This window comes from Callorhinus ursinus, unplaced genomic scaffold, assembly GCF_003265705.2.
Source record: "Callorhinus ursinus isolate GAN/ISIS: 27379988/994484 unplaced genomic scaffold, GSC_fseal_2.0 scaffold14, whole genome shotgun sequence".
NCBI lineage: Eukaryota > Metazoa > Chordata > Mammalia > Carnivora > Otariidae > Callorhinus > Callorhinus ursinus.
The window spans coordinates 26,886,821-26,904,676 of NW_027397076.1; the positions used below are offsets into that span (position 1 = coordinate 26,886,821).

General features: G+C 33.5%; 1 protein-coding gene across 4 annotated transcripts in view; it reads left to right on the plus strand.

Annotated features, from left to right (window-relative positions):
* The window catches only part of PPP1R12A (protein phosphatase 1 regulatory subunit 12A), a 142,325-nt gene that overhangs the window by 99,511 nt on the left and 24,958 nt on the right, over positions 1-17,856 (plus strand). The window contains exons 11-18 of one of the 4 annotated variants that reach the window (XM_025881435.2): positions 880-974; positions 1,404-1,508; positions 2,400-2,567; positions 2,959-3,135; positions 9,911-10,001; positions 11,163-11,363; positions 11,600-11,768; positions 13,815-13,936. In XM_025881435.2, the coding sequence (XP_025737220.1) occupies positions 880-974; positions 1,404-1,508; positions 2,400-2,567; positions 2,959-3,135; positions 9,911-10,001; positions 11,163-11,363; positions 11,600-11,768; positions 13,815-13,936 (1,128 nt within the window). The remainder of the gene's footprint in view (positions 1-879; positions 975-1,403; positions 1,509-2,399; positions 2,568-2,958; positions 3,136-9,910; positions 10,002-11,162; positions 11,364-11,599; positions 11,769-13,814; positions 13,937-17,856) is intronic. The other 3 variants (XM_025881436.2, XM_025881437.2, XM_025881439.2) reach the window with 3 other exon arrangements.

The window sequence follows — 17,856 nt, forward strand, 5'->3', positions numbered from 1 at the left end:
TCCAGTGTCTGCAATTTTTTTTATCTGCTTTTTCATCTGATACATCAAAAGCAACATCCTTCTAATGAGTAGTTTTAATAACTATATTTGGAAAGGTAGTACTAAATTATAAATTACATCAAATAGAATGTACCACAGTTCATTCAGTGATATTTTATATAGCTGGATTATTTATTTTCTGTTGCATTTTCAGTGCTTAGACTTTTTTCCATATAGTTTCCTTCCTCTGTTTAAAAGTGTTTCTTTGTATCAGAAATTCAGAAATGGAATTTCTCATCAAGTAATTTTAATGTTTTTTGGTTTTGTATAAATTGACTGCCCAATTATTTTCCAAGTACTTGATGCCAGAATAGTGGGAACGTATCAGAAGGCCTTGCTACTATAGTTTCAGCCAGATTTGGATAAATATAATTTTGTAATTTTTGTTCTGAATATTTTAATGTTATATCCAAGTAGTAAATAACTTACATAACAAATAATTGGGACTTACCAGTCAACTATATTTGAGCCTTATTTCCCTGGAAAAATAAGAATATTTTACTTTATTATACTGCATTACCTTATATAATCTGTTATAGAAATTTAGAAAAAGTCATTAAACTGTGGAGGGATTTTTTTTCCTTATGTTAAAATATTGTCTAATTCTAGATTAAAGGAGAAAGAAAAGAAAATTGGTTTAAACAGGTTGTCCTTTAGTGTTTATAGTACTAAAGATAGACATTAATTTTAGAGTATAGCTAGGAACTTTGGAAAAATACTGTCAACGGTGATAGCTGTGTAATTGTACACTGTTGAATACTTTTTCCTTAATACTTCTAGCAGCTCCTATAATCATCACACAGATTTATTTTTATATTCATTTTTTTTCCTTTTGTGTAGGAGAAAGATAGTAAAGGAACTAGGCTTGCATATGTTGCACCTACAATACCAAGACGACTAGCCAGTACATCTGACATTGAAGAGAAAGAAAACAGGTGATTCATTATGATTTGCTCTATGTTTTTACTATGAAATCTTTTTTGGGGAGCCTGGTGACAAGTGTCCAACTCTTAATTTCAGCTCGGGTCATGATCTCAGGGTCGTAAGATTGAGCCCCGTGTCGGGCTCCGTGGTGGGCATGGAGGCTGCCTGGGATTCTGTCTCTGCCCTATCCCCTCCCCATATTTTGTGATCATAAGTAAAACTTTAGTAAACGTCTTAATTTTCCCCCCCTTATAATTAGGATTATACCCTAGGGATAGAATCTTAGAACTGAAATTACTTTCACTTCTTAATAAATATGCCAAAGTGTTTTCCCAAGGGGTTTTACTAGTTTCTGCTTCTACTAATGTTTATTAATATACAGCTTTCTTAACCCTATTTTAAAATTATATACCAGAATTTGAAGGATGTTCTTTTCACAGAGATTCTTCAAGTTTGCGAACAAGTAGTTCTTACACAAGAAGAAAATGGGAAGATGATCTCAAAAAGAATAGCTCAATTAATGAAGGATCAACTTATCATAAAAGGTAATATAATTCTTGAGTAACTTTCATGTCTTTTATAAAAATATGAGGCAGTTTGTTTGGAGCCCACAGTTTAATATCATTAAGAAAATTGCACTTTTATAAATAGGTCTTTTGTTGCTTAAATAAACCATCATTTAAAGACCCAGAATATATATTTAAAGATGGGTGAAAATTTGCTTCTACTTATGCCTTCCTATTATATATATATTTCATTAGATTTGATTTATTAGAAGTATCTTTTAGATTGTAGCATATGTAAAAGGAACTCCTTATATAATTAACTAGAGCAGTTGAAGTAGATCAGTGTCTTCATTGATCTGGTCATTATTTAGTGACCTAGAAGTTTCTGCCTTTCTCAGAACTCAGAGATATGGAAATGTCTGTAATAAAATCACAATGGAGAGGAGAGGGGAAAAAACCTTTAAATATTTTCTCTGCTAAAAGCAGCCAAAAAGAAGAGTAAAAGATGCACAAGTATAATATAGGCATGGGTCATTCCTAAGGATGTGACTCATTGCTGAAACACTTTTCTTCAAAAAGGTCCATCTTCACTTTCCCTGAGTAAAACTAAACGTAAGTGTTTTTCTCAGACCCAGTCTGGCATGACCATATGGTCTGTAACAGTCCAGGAATGAAAAATACCAGATCAGATCATCTTTGAGTCCTACTGAGGGAGGGGGGAGGCAGTAAAATGATACACTACCAAATTAGTGAAATCATCCAGACTCCTAGCAAGTTGTAGTTGCAACTCTTGGTGCTGGAGCCGGTGGTGTATTTAGGAACACAGTTTTTTAGATTTTTCCTAGCCTTGTGAATCTGTATAATATATAGACATTAACTATAGAATACACATACAAACACATCCTATATAGATATGACTCTTTCCTTTAGTTGCTCCTTTGGTAGAAGACCAGATGATTTGATTAGTTCTAGTGTTCCAAGCACCACATCAACACCAACAGTTACCTCTGCAGCTGGGCTTCAGAAAAGCCTGCTTTCCAGCACAAGCACTACTACAAAGATTACAACGGGTTCTTCCTCAGCAGGCACACAAAGCAGGTGAGTCACATACATTTTGTGTTCAGGCCTACTGTGTGCTTATGTATGTGCATGCATATTTGTTTAGAAGATTGTGGGGCTCTGGATTTTTTCATTTACCTCATTAAAATTATTTACAATCAAAAATTGGTTCCAAAAAGAGGCAATTATGCATGTCTGGGGAAAAAATTAAGTTCCTGAATTATTAACTGTCCTTGAATCAGGCTGCTTAAAATGTAAATTTCTCCTTTGACAGTTCTGGGTGAGCTTTTTGGTTCATAGTTGAAAGATGTCTTGCCTTGTGTTTTAAAAAAATCCATCCCTGTGGTCACGTTTCAGCTGCTAGAAAGTGCTTTCATTGTTTAGCTGTTTTCCTTTTCTCTTTTTGTGTTGCTGCTTTATGATGCGATAGTACCTCAAATCGTTTGTGGGCTGAGGATAGTACTGAAAAAGAAAAGGACAGTGTTCCTACGGCATTGACCATCCCTGTTGCTCCAACTGTTGTAAATGCTGCAGCCTCAACCACAACCCTGACTACAACTACTGCTGGCACTGTCTCCTCCACATCAGAGGTCAGGGAGAGACGCAGGTGTGTAAAGGTCCTCACAGGACTGCTGATCTGTCTTGCCCAGTGATGAAAGTTGTTTGTTTTGCTTTTTAATCTTGTCCTGTTGGTGACCGTCTCTTGAGTAGGTTAATAAATGAAATAACCTGTATCAGCTCAGAACTGTGTAGATTGATATAATGGGCAATTATTAGCATTTCAGCTTGGTGACTCCCTCGGACAGAATTGATGTTTTCATTTCTAGGCAGTGAGCCAGACACTTGTCTTCTTAGCCATCTTCATTTTTTTAATGGTTGTTTTAATTCAAGACGTTTTTGTGATGGAAGATATAAACATACCCAGTCAGACTCATGGAAGACTAAATCTGTGACAAAAACATATTTTTCATTATTCTCTCTGTTTCGCCCATTATTAAAAAAATTTGATGGATGTTAACTGTTTTTGTTCTTGTAATTTTTGAGATTTTCATTTTAAGATTCTCTTAAAGATTTCTTAGGCATACATGTAAGCCAAATAATTTTTAAGTACATTGAGTACATTCACTTAGTTTTAATCCTAGCACATAAAAGGCACTTATTAAATATCTTAAAGGGTTTATGAATTTATTTTGTGTGCTTAAATGTTATTAAGAGCATTGCTTTACTTCTTCCTGCTGCTGCTAATTGGTATGGAATCACAGATGTGGAAAGGAACTTACCTGTGGTATCTTTGCTTTACAGAAGGAAACTAAGACCCAGAGATATTAAGTGACTTTTCCATTTTTATACAATTAGTGTGAGAGCTAACCAAGGTTGTAGGAGAATCAGTCCAGCTGTTTTTTCCAGCTATCATGCATAGTTCCTAGCTTTGAATTTTGTTTTTCCTCTTGAGGAAAACAAAAGTCTTAGGAAACAAAATGTGACCTTTTCTGTATTTTTTCTATTATTTTCTAATATTACAAAATTAAATTAGCTGCATGACTGGTATTTTTTTCTTTTAACAAAAATACCAACCAGATTAACTTTGTCTTATTTCTGACATGTAGTGTTCATATGCAGTCTTTGTCTCTGGTGCCTAGCAAAGTGCATGGCCTGTAGTAAGTATTAATATCCTTGCAGTAATATTTGTGGTGAATATATGAAAAGTAACAAGACATTAAACTTTTAAATGTTAAATATTTTCTTTCTATCATTGCATCTTTTATTTTCTACCAATATGTTTATGTTTTATTTCTATTTTTATGATGAAATTTACTGATACGTCTATAAAACCATTAAAGCAGTTAACATTTTGTGATTTGAATACCAGTATAGGTCATACCATAATTTAATTCTTCATTTTTCTATAAATTTAAAACTAGTTTTAGGCTTTTGAGGTGTTTTCAGGTAAGGCCATATAGCCAACAGAAATTAGAGGATCGTAGGCTTCCATCATTCTTTTCTAGTGAAAATAAATTTGAGGACTTTGCTTTTATGGTATAGGGGGAGTGAAGGAAAAACGGTCAGGAATCCTTAGTTTTTTACTCCTTGCTCTGCTTTAATCCTAAGGTTAGCATGCTCGCAAGGTCAGAATTTCTTCTTCTGTAAAATGAGGTATTTGATTTATATAATTTTTAACTTCTAGGATACTTCCTATTTCTAGGATTCCATGCTTTTTAAAAATGTTCCCAGTGACGATTAAAGCCTAATGAATATCTTCCTGGAATCATCAGTTGTTTCAGAACAAACAAATTATGATTCTTAACCTCAGATTTCTTTATTTTAAAGTTGTTGGAGAGAGTTGAGTTTCAGCTTTTTGGAATTAATCCTGGAAGACATTAAAGATTGAGAATTAAATATTTGGAGATATTAATAGGACAGAACAGATTTTAAATGCATAAGAAGCGAAATGTATATGAAATTTTTCCTGGTATATATTACAGAAATTTTGTTTGTCTTACTCTGTTTCAGTGAAGTTTGCAGTAATAGTAATGTTTGTGTTTTGTTTCACGTCAAGTAATTGTTCGCAATTTTGAATACACTGTTGGCCTCTTCTGTTTGTCTTTCAATTAAATTTCATTAATGGTTTTGAAATGTATATGGTTGAATATTTGTCCTCAAAATGTATATATTAGGATTTAAATATATATTGTGGATAAAAAAAGATAAGTTAATACATTTATGCGATTTTAGGTAAACTTACATTTATATTTTAAGATATTATGTAAAATTACCATACTCACTATTAAATTTCACAGTACTCTTGAATTTTGGTATTTTAATTGATCAGGATTGGATGAGGATTTTCTGTTTTAATTAGCTAAGATTTCCAATGGATTAATGGTGGTGGGGGGTGGGGAGTAGAGAAGAGAAGCCAGCTTTAAATTAGGATGGATCATGGTAGCAAATTCTTTCATTTTTTAAATATTTCTAGTTCTTCAGTCTTTCCAAACTGCAAAACAGTATCTTACTAATAAGTTCATATTTGTAGCATGAATTCACATGGAACTGTTGCTTTGTATAAATGTCAGTGAAATTGGGGCGCCTGGGTGGTTCAGTCAGTTGAGCATCCTACTCTTGATTTTGGCTCAGGTCATGGTCTCAGGGTCATGAAATCAAGTGCCGTGTCGGGCTCTCCCACTCAGCACGGAGTCAGCTTGGGATTCTCTCTCTGCCCCTCCCCTCCTACACCCTCTCTCTCTCAAGTAAATAAATCTTTTAAAAAAAGAAAGTGAGTGAAATTAAAAATAAATAGAGTAATTGGAATTATTGAAAAATTCTTAATTTAAAAATGACAACCTTTCAGTTGCTTAGAAAATAATAAGCAATCTGAGACTATACTAAGGACTAAAATTGTGCACCCTATATAGTTACAAGAAAGAGCTCAGTATGACAGTATGATATAGTAATGATTAAGGCAGCAGTGGAATTCGACTGATATATTCTTTTTGATGGTCAGCTCTTTTTTTTAAGATTTTATTTATTTTTGCAAGAGAGAGAGAGTGAGCACGAGCAGGGGGAGGGACAGAGGGAGAGACAGACTCCCTGCTGAGCAGGGAGCCCAATGTGGGACTCGATCCCTGGACCCTGGGATCATGACCTGAGCCAAAGGCAGATGCCCAACCAACTGAGCCACCCAGGTGCCTTAGTCAGCTCTTTTTAATTAAAAACACATAAAACATATGAATTAATTTTCTTCTCTACATTTTATTCATAGAGGTCTGCTCTATACAGGAACCCCAGGAGAGGAGAAAGGAACTGAATACCAGACGGGGTCTCTTAAAGTAGTAGGAAATACATAGTGTATTACAAATTGATAGGCTAGATTTTTATGCTAATTTGGAGCAAATGTATGGAAAATTTAAATGAACAGATATTGTAAGTCTTCCATTTAGTAATTTTTTTTAAGATTTTATTTATTATTTATGAGGGGGAGAGAGAGAGAGAAGCAGAGGGAGAAGCAGGCTCCCAAGGAGCAGGGACCCCGATGCGGGCCTCGATCCCGGGACCCTGGGATCATGACCTGAGCCGAAGGCAGACGCTTAACCATCTGAGCCACCCAGGCGCCCCCATTTAGTAATTTTTATCCCCTTAACCTATCTATATATGTTAAACAAGATATGATAAATATATTTAACTTTTATGGCAACTTGAAACTGTTGAAAAGAATCGAGGCTGTTTTGAAGAGAGTGTGATGGTTGATTAGTTCTGTTTGCCTTGGAGATTAAAAGGGCAAATGGCAATGCAGATTTCCCTGTTTTAAACTAAATATGGAAAAAAAAAATAAACTAAATATGGGAATTTTGACCATTACATAGGGGAGTCAGATTCAGAGAAGTCCATGTTCATTCTTCCTTTCAGAGAAGCTCATGAAATACTGAAATGATAACATGCAGCCATCTAAGCTGCTATAAAGTTTTCTGTTTAACCAGATTCACTATTACATTGAGGTTTCATCTCCTTTTATTTTTTTTTCTTCCCCTCATCTGGGAAGTGTCCAGAAAGCAATAAATTGCATAGGGGCAGTAGATGCATAAATAAGTATTAAATGAATGGCTAAAAAAATAGCCATTGGGACAGAGTTTTCAAGCTGATGTTTCACAGAGCGCTTTCCACATGTAGCAGGTGTACCACAAAAGAAAAGTATTTTCTACCTAAATAATCATGGGAAATGCATAGTTAAACAAGATTAAACAAGTTTCTTCCTTCGGTTCTTCTCAGAGCCTTTAACATGTTGTGATTTTCCCAGAGAAGGTTAAAATGTATAGCATTTTCCAAATACATATAACCAATTCTGCCACAAAGAAACTCCTCACTATATTCCAGAATTAATTTTCTTAAACTGAAACTATAATAACAAGTTTATTGTTATTCTCTTTCACCTTTTAAATTACTTGTCCCAGAAAAATCACTAGAGTTGTTATAAAAATAGGAAGTATCTGTTATATCTGTTTTAGTATATGTTATATCTAAATAAAAAGCTTAAATCTCACAGGAGTTGATACATAGACAAAATGAAAATTATAAAACAGTGGGAGAAAGAGAAATATCAAGCTTAGTGTAGCTTGAGCATCATGGACCATCAAGAGGGCAGGTATCCTACCAATCTGATCATCTCTTTGGATCTATGCATTGATGCAGATGAAGCCATATGTTGCTGAATCTCTAAAAGAAAGCCAAACTAAAGAAATGTTGATAACTAAAATATTTTGTTTAGTGAATTTCTTCCTTGTCCTATACGTTTAGGAGGACAAATTAAAAGTAACAGAAAACAGGGGCTCCTGGGTGGCTCAGTTGGTTAAGCGTCTGCCTTTGGCTCAGATCATGATCCCAGGGTCCTGGGATCAAGCCCCATATCAGCCTCCCTGCTCAGTGGCAACCCTGCTTTTTCCTCTGCCTGCCGTTCACCCTGCTTGTGCTTGCACATTCTCTCTCTCTCTCTCAAATAAATAAAAATCTTTTAAAAAAAAAAAGCAGAAAACAAATAGACATTTAATTTTTTTAATTAAAATTTTAAGTTATAAACTTAAATCTGTACCAGTATTCTAGTAGAAACCAAATCTAGTAAGATAGAGCTCTTCTAATACTTTGTGAGGTGTGCCTGATTTATGAGATAAATACAGTGCTACTATAATAGCAACAAGAAGTAATCTTTCAGAATACTCTAGAAACCTAGAACTGAAAACATGATAGAGAACATATGGATAAAGAGAAAAAAAGTCAATTATATCATTATGAAATAGTGCCATGAGTTATTCATCCAAGCAGAGAGATCAGATGATATTTTCTCAAACCATCAGGTGATAAAAACAACTTAAGTCAAAAAAAAGTAGGGAGAGGATTTTCATCTTTCTCTAAATTGTTGGATGTCTCAATCAAAAACACCCTCTAGAGAAGTTCTTGACTTACCTTGCTTAAAGTTTATCTGTAATTAAAGTAGAAGCAACACCGAAAACCAGTCTTCTAGAACTAACTTTAACCAATAAGTAAGAGTTAATTGATGGAATTGAGGCAAGTAGATTTTGGATGACGAGGTGAATCCTAGGAATAATGCATCATGTATTCTAGTTTTAGAGAGACAGATTTCTAAAAACTAAAGAGTGTGAAGGAAGAGAAAGATAAATCAAAAGGAATGGGGCTCTCCAAAAGAATTCTGAAAAAACTGTAAATTATTCTAAGGAGCTTGAGATATGTTATACTCTCTGAACGTAGAGCTTTAAAGGGCACGTAGGAAAAATAAAAGATAAGGCATAAAACCAAGAATAAATTCCAAAGTTTGCCATGGATATATGAAGAGTTTTAGGGAGTTTAAAGAGCAGAACGAATTACCAATTGGAAAGCATACTAAAGCTGAAAAGCCTTTTTAAAAAGTAACATTTGGAGGGGAGGGGCAGGGTGGTATAAACTAGATAAATTTGATAAACAGCATAGAAAATAGGGATACTCTACTTCTGAGTGTTCTCTGAGAAATGTGAATTAGATGGTAATATTATAGCTACATAAAGTATTAACAATTGAACATCCCAGGTAATATTGATCATTGGAAGGAAGTTTTTTTGTTGTGTTGCAGGGCTCTGTCTTATCTTTGCTTATTCAACCCTTTAATTAATTAAATACTAATCTCTTGACATAGATTGCTTGCTTTTGAAATGGTGCATATCCTGTGACAGGATGGAACATAGGCTTAGATGTGTAAGATGAAATGTAGTGAAGCTAAATATTAAGTCCTCTTTATATCAGAAAATCAGTAACCAGAAATAAGATGCTGATTTTAAAGCAGTTTATGTATAAAAGCACTTGACTTTTTAGAGAACTCAAAGTGTGAACGAGACTATATCTGCCAAAAACATCATTAATAAATGCACAATGGCAGGAATTCAGGGAGTGTTGCTTGCTGACTAGTCATCCCATATGTTGAATGTGGCCTTCAGTCCTAACCATTCTACCATAAAAAGACATTGACAGTCTAGAGTTTAGCCAGAGAACGTCACCTTTCATCTAGCATGGTATTGCAGGGAACCAAAACGGGCTAAGAGGACTGAGGTCGCATGGCTTAAAAAAAAAAAAAAAAAACTAATGATGTAATGTATGGTGATTAACATAACAATAAAAAATTTTAAAAACCTGTAGTTAGGAAGAACTTGAAAAATATAAGTTAATATTATTTCCAATCTAAAAATTTATCAGATTGTATTGCTGAATTTTCAGGGCGGATGTAACCATTTTTGAAGACTTCTTAAAACCCATTAAAATGCTTAACTTTGTAATCATTCACACATTCATATGTAATTATATTCACAGATATTATATCTCCAACTAACAATTTTTACTTATTACTGTAGATCATACCTCACTCCTGTTAGAGATGAAGAGTCTGAATCCCAAAGAAAAGCAAGATCTAGACAAGCAAGACAGTCTAGAAGATCAACACAGGTATATTTAATGTGTATAATATATAAAACTTAAAAACAAATTACCTCTCTTTCACTTCTCTGTGAAAATACTGATGTCATTGGTGGTGCCTTGCTGGCTCAGTTGGAGATCTGGGGTTATGAGGTCGAGCCCCACGTTGGGTATAGAGATTATTTAAATAAATTTTTTTAAAACCTTAAAAAAATTTAAAAGGGATCAGTGTCAGTATATAATGTGGGTTAATCTTAAAAATAAAGATTGCATTAGCAATCCTGCCCTAGCCTTTTGTATATGGTCACATTTGTTAATATTATATTTAATCCAATTAGCATATGCCTTTGTATGTCTTTGAATTTTTTTTTGTTGCTAAGATGGTGTCTGGCACAGAGTATTCAGTAAGTGTTAATTAATCAATATGTCTGATAATTATTAAAGAATTCTATGAATATTTGGAGTTGTGGGGAATAGGTCTGTTATGTTAGATATTTCAGACCGCTGATGTGCAAGTATGAGGAGAACGTCACTGAGTCTAGTTACTGTCTCCCTCACCTCCTTGCCATTTTAAGTATATCTGATATATCACCATCCTTTTATGCTGTGCCTGTCCTTTCCTACAGTTGAGGAGCTTCCGACCGGATTCAACTCCTTGATCCTTACTCTTACTCACATTTCAAGCTGAACCATTTGCTAAGATCTTAACATATTTTTTCTGTCTTTGTACCTTTACTCCTTGAAATCTAACCTGTTCTTCAAGGCTTATCCTTCAAAAATTATTTTTTTACTGAAATTTTCTCTGCCAATAAATACATAAAAACAAATACATATAAATTCAGCATATAAACAATATTTATATCAGTTTTTCCTTCTTTTCTGAACTTCTTAGGAGTTCATGTGTTATTTCTGTCATCTCCCCTTTGTTTTTGTTAATTTCTTGAATATATAGACTATTTATTACACATACTTTATATCTTTCCCAGTACCTGTTATTGTGCTTGCTCACGATGATTCTTCATAGAATGAATGTGACTTGCCAAGTAGAAATTCTGTTTCAATTTCCAAACCAATTCCAAACATGTATATTTGACTTTAATACATTCATATTAAGTTTGTCTACTTATAAAATATTCCTTTGAAACAAGCTATAATGCCTCTCATTATTAAATTTACCTTTTTTGTGTACAGGGAGTAACATTGACTGATCTTCAGGAAGCTGAAAAAACAATAGGAAGAAGTCGTTCTACCCGAACCAGAGAACAAGAAAATGAAGAAAAAGAAAAAGAGGAAAAAGAAAAACAGGATAAAGAGAAGCAAGAAGAAAAGAAGGAGTCAGAAACATCAAGAGAAGATGAATATAAACAGAAGTACTCTAGGACATATGATGAGGTAATAGTCCACCAACAACACAGCTGGGTCAAATGGTATGAATAGTTCTTGTGACTCAAGTACAAGAGATTTACATACCAACAACCATATACAAAATACTCAAAAGGATTTTAACTAGAAATCTGAATTATTTGGAGATGATTAGAACATTATTTTTCCTTTAAAATGAATTTAAGTGTTTATATGTTTTTAACTATTTAATATTTTAGATGGGTATTAATTTTAATATTTCACAGACTTACCAACGTTACAGACCAGTATCGACTTCAAGTTCAACCACTCCGTCCTCTTCAGTTTCTACCATGAGCAGTTCACTTTACGCTTCAAGTCAACTAAACAGGCCAAATAGTCTTGTAGGTATAACTTCTGCTTACTCCAGAGGATTAACAAAAGAAAATGAAAGAGGTAAGAAGACCAAATTTTGAAAACACTCTGTTTCCTACAAATAATCCTTTGAATCTTTTTTTTTTCTTTTGTAGTTCAACAGAAAAGGAAACAGCATTCTAAACTGGGAATCATTCTGCCATTCTTTCAGAAAGAATATGATGGATGGGAATGAGAAAAGTAGAAAATAAAAATAGAAATTATGTAGTCTGGCATTGATACACATATCTTTATAATTGAAGACTTCACAAAAATTTTTATGTCCACCAACATAGGAAAAAAGTCAATATAGAAGAACTGATGGGAGACTATTTCTAGGAACAGTATATTAGTGCCTTAAGTTATTTCTTACCTATTGTGTGGATCATAGTTCTTAAATTGTAAATTCCACACCTATTATGTGGAATTGTTTTAAACTAAAATTACCTACACACGTAATGTCCTTGCTAAAACAAAATTGTTTTTATGCTTGCTTCTTGAGAAATTTCTTTTTAAGATATATGGTGGCATATTGATGATCACTATTAACATTTCCTATCATTTCATATAAACTTCCTATTTAAATTTTAATAATTCCTACTTTAAATCGGAGGTAGGTACTACATAAAATCATTTCTGTATGTAGGCATTTTATATTTTAAAAGAAAATCTCATAGTATTAGTCATGACAGTAACAATCATCATATAGGATAAACTTCAGAAAATTTTTTCTTAATTTTCAGCTTTTTTTTGGTTAGAAATATTTGTTGTTGTTTTTTTTTTAAGATTTATCTATTTGAGAGAGAGAGAGCATGCATACATGAGTTGTGGGAGAAGCAGAGGGAGAGAGAAAGAGAATCACAAACAGCAGACTTGGCTGAGCACGAAGCCTGATGCAGGGCTCGATCCTGTGACCCTGAGATCATGACCTGAGTCGAAATTAAGATTTGAAATCAAGAGTCAGAGGCTTAACTGACTGAGCGCCCCCAGGCGCTCCTTCAGTTCTTTAAACCACTGAGTGTGAGGCCCACATAATGTTTGTAAAAATTTAGAGCCAATGAAAGTTTAGATTTTCATCTTCTATTGAAAAATTGGAAGATTTAGCAACAGTGCGTCTAAAAAAATCTCACCTATCAACAACTGGCTAGAGCCAAATAGCAGCCCCGCATGACTTGGAATAGTGCCCTCCTGACCAGTTTTATCCATTTATGTTATCTGGATGGCCACTGTAGACATTGGAGTTTGAGATCATTGCTGTAAGCCAATTCCAAAAACAACTCTAAAAAACCCTCTTAATACTATAATTTTGGAATTTCTTTTGCTGTAACTCCTTGCTAATGACACAAGGAGACTTTTGAAAAATAATTTTTAACATTACTTTGTTCCACATAGATGTCTGCTTTTTAAAACAGATTTAAAGGCCCTAATATCTTTTTAGTATATAAGTCTGAAGCTATTTTAACTTCCCTAGGAAGGAAACAAATTTTGAGGCTATATTTTTTTATATTGGTTTGTTTTTAATAAAATACAAATTATTTTTTTCCAGAAAAGGTTTGTTCATAGATACTATTTAATAGAAATGGAATGAATACTGTATTTATTTTTTTATATTTATTTATTATTTATTCTACTACTGAATGAGGACTGGGAATAGTAGAAACAAACTGATAAATTTGGATGCCTGCTAGTTCTTCCCTCACTAAGAACTGGTTTCCTTGAAGTGTTAACTTTGGGTTTAGTAAGTATCTCCCTATCAGACATTAATAACAAGTCCTATTCTCTTCATAGGATTCAGTTATTTTCTATCCAGCAAATAGTGTGTCTTTTAGCAAAAGTTTTGTATTAGGCGCTAGGAAAATGAAATAATTAAAATTCTTGTCTTGATCAAGAACCTATCCAATGGGAGATACAAATACATGTTTAAACCAGGTGTTTTATAGGAGCACTGAGAGGGACAAAAAATAGTTCTGATTGGAGAATTTTAGAAGGCTTCATGAAGGAGATTGACTTTGAATTGTTACTATATTTTTCTTATAAAATACCGTCAAGACACATTACTACCATGTGCTTCATTGTAATCCTTAACAGAGGGAGAAAAGAGAGAAGAGGAAAAAGAAGGAGAAGATAAATCACAACCTAAATCAATCCGAGAACGGCGGCGACCGAGAGAGAAAAGGAGATCTACAGGAGTTTCATTTTGGACACAAGATGTGAGAACCTATTAACATATAACTACTTGATAGTATACTTAATTTTTCCAGAAGTACATGCTAATAATTTCTTACATACCTCAGATTACATATTCTTTAGGTCATCACTATGTGTTTTGAGTCAAGTTATTAAATCAGAAAAGTTCTTCTTTATAAGGATAGTTAATGAGTACTTAGATTTTTGGTATTACTGAAAAGCAAGAGTTCTGTCCCAGTTTTGGAATAAAAATAATAGCTAATAGCTACAGCTCAGGAAATAAACATATATATAGAGAGAGAGAGAATGAGAGAGAGAGAATAGAGAATTGTATAGTGGCTAAACTGTTTTACCTTAGAGATTCTTTGAAAGAAAGATGCTTTACATATTTTATTATTATTATTATATATTAGTTTCAAGTATACAATGTAGTAATTCAACAGTTACATACGAAATGCCCACTACAATAAGTGTAGGAACCATCTCTCATTATGCAGTTATTACAGTATTATTGACTATATTCCCTATGCTGTACTTTTCATTGCCTTATTTTATAAATGGAAGTTGAACCTCTTAATCCCCTTCATCTTTTTAACCTGTCTTCCCATCCCTTCTTGAAACAGTTTGTTCTCTGTATTTATGAATCTGTTTGTTTGTAATTTTTTGGACTTTTATTAGAGTCCACATAAAAGTAAAATCATGTGGCATTTGTTTTTCTCTGTTTGACTTATTTCACTTAACATAATACTCTCTAGGTCTATCCATGTTGTTGTGAATGGCAGGATTTCGTTTTTTATGGCTGAGTAATATTCCATTGTATATATTTCCACATCTTCTTTATTTAATCTTTATTTAATCTGTCGATGGATACTTAAGTTACTTATTGTAACTTATTGTAAATAATGCTGCAGTGAACATGGAGATAAATCTGTCTTTAAGGATTAGTGTTTTAGTTTTCTTCAGGTAAATTACCCAGTAGGGGGATTACTGGATAATATGGTATTGCTTTTTAATTTTTTTGAGGAAGCTCCATACTGTTTTCTTTTCTTTTCTTTTTTTTTTTTTTTTAAAGATTTTATTTATTTGACAGAGAGAGAGACACAGAGAGGGAACACAAGCAGGGGGAGAGGGAGAAGCAGGCTCCCCACTGAGCAGGGAGCCTGATGTGGGGCTCGATCCCAGGACCCTGAGATCATGACCTGAGCAGAAGGCAGACGCTTAACAACTGAGACACCCAGGCGCCCCTCCATACTGTTTTCCACAGTGGCTGCACATATTTGCATTCCCACCAACAGTGCACAAAAGGTTCCCTTTTCTCCACATCCTCGCCAACATTTCTTATTTCTTATATTTTTGATGCTAACCATTCTGACAGGTTGCAAGATAATATCTCATTGTGGGGTGTTTTTTTCTGCATTTCCCTGATAATTAGTAATGTCAAGCACCTTTTCATATATCTGTTAGCCATCTGTGTCTTTTTGGAAAAATGTCTTTTTGATTCTCTTCCTATTTTTTAATCAGACTTTTTTTTGGGGGGGGGGTGTTGAGTTGTATGCGGTTTTTATATTTTTTTAATATTAACCCCTTACCAGATAATATTATTTGCAAGTATCTTCTTCCACTCAGTGGGTTAGCCTTTTCATTCAGATGATGGTTTCCTCCATTGTACAAAATCTTTCTAGTTTGATAAGTCCCAGTTGTTTATTTTTGCTGATGTTTCCCTTGCCTGAGGGGACAGATCCAAAAATATACTGCTTAAGGCTGATATCCAAGAATTTACTGCCTGTGTTAAATGGTCTTTAATCCATTTTGAGTTTATTTTTGTGAATGGTATAAAAATAGTCCAGTTTCATTCTTTTTCATGTAGCTGACTGGTTTTCCAGCACCCTTTTTTTAAGAGACTTTTTCCTTATTATATACTATTTTGCTCTGTCGAAGATTAACCATATAAGCAGGGGTTTATTTCTGGTTTCTCTATTCTGCTCTGTTGATCTGTGTGTCTGTTTTTGTGACGGTACCATAGTGTTTTGATTACTATCACTCTGTAGTATACTTTGAAATCTTGGATTGTGATACCTCCAGTTTTGTTAAGATTCTTTCTCAAGATTGCCTTCGCTTTTCAGGGTTATTTGTGGTTCCATATAAATTTTAGGATTATTCTAATTCTGTGAAAAATACTATTGCTTTTTGATAGAGATTGTATGAATCTGTAGATTGCCTTGAGTAGTGTGTACATTTTGACAGTATTTTTCTAGTCCATGAGCATTGTGTATCTTTTCATTTGTTTGTGTCATCTTCAGTTTCTTTCATCAATATCTTATCATTTCAGAGTACAGGTCTTTCACCTTCTTGGTTATATTCATTCCTAGGTATTTTATTCTTTTTGATGCAGTTGTAAATGGGAATTTTTTTAATTTCTCTTTCAGCTAGTTCATTATTAATGTGTAGAAATGCAACATATATTTTTGTGTATTGATTTTGTATCCTGCAACTTACTGAATTCATTTATTAGTTCTAATAGCTTTCAGTGGAATCTTCAGGGTTTTCTCTATGTGGTATGTCATCTGCAAATAGTGACAGTTTTACTTATTCCTTACTAATTTGGATTACTTTTATTTCTTTTTCTTGTTTGATTACTATGGGTGGGACTTCCAGTACTGTGTTGAGTGGTGAGAGGGCATATCCCTGTCCTGTTTCTGATCTCAAAGGAAAAGCTTTCAGCTTTTCACAGTGGAGTATGTTAGCTGTGGATGGGTTCGTCACCTGTGGCCTTCTTTATGTTGACGTATGTTTCCTTTAAAATTTTATGTTGATAATTTTTATCTTAAAAGGATATTGAATTTTGTCAAATACTTTTTCTGGATCGAGACAATCATTTTTATTGTTCATTTTGTTAATGTGTTATATCATATTGATTGATTTATGGATATTGTACCTTTGCATTCCTGAGATAAGTCCCATGCGATCATGGTGAATAATCCTTTTAATATATTGTTGTATTTGGTTAATATTTCATTGAGGATTTTTGCATGTATGTTCATCAGTGATCCTGATCTGTAATTTTCTTTTTTTGTGTCTTTGTCTGATTTTGGGATCAGGGTAATGCTGGCCTTATAGAATGAATTTGGAAGCATTCCTTCCTCTTCTGTTTTTTGGAAAATTTGAGAAAGATAGGTATTAGTTCTGTAAATATTTGGTAGAACTCACTTGTAAAGCCATCTGATTCTGGACTTCACTCTTTGCTGGGCATTTTTTGAATACTGATTCAGTTTCATTACTAATAATCAGTCTGTTCAGATTTTGTTTTCTCCCTGATTTAATCTTAGAAGATTATATGTTTCTAGAAACTTACCCATTTTTTCTAATTTGTTGGCATGTCGTTTTTTATAGTCTCTTATAATTCTTTGTACTCCTGTGGTGTCCATTGTAACTTCTCTTTCATTTTTTATTTTATTTATTTCAGTTCTCTTTTTTTCTTGAGGAAGCTGGCTAAAGGTTTGTCAGTTTTGTTTCTTTTTTCACAGAACCAGCTCTTAGTTTCATTGATCTTTTTTATTGTTTTTTTAGTCTATATTTCATTTATTTTTGCTCTGATCTTTATTATTTCCTTCTTTCTGCTAACTTTGGGCTTTGTTGTTTTTCTAATTCTTTTAGGTATAAGGTTAGATTGTTTGAGATTTTTCTTGTTTCTTGAGGACAAGAAACTTGTCCCTTTTAAGACCATAGGTATAGTTGATTTTGTTTTCTAGCAAATACTTTTGTTTTTTAACCTTCATATCCTAGCCAGTGAAATTTTTTCCTTTTATAATTTTCTTATTTCTAGTTATGGCCTTCTCTTTTCCACTTACAGAAGTCTCTTTAACATTTCTTGTAAGGCTGGTTTAGTGGTGATGAAGTCCTTTAACTTTTTTGTCTGGGAAACTCTTTCTCCTTCACTTCTTAA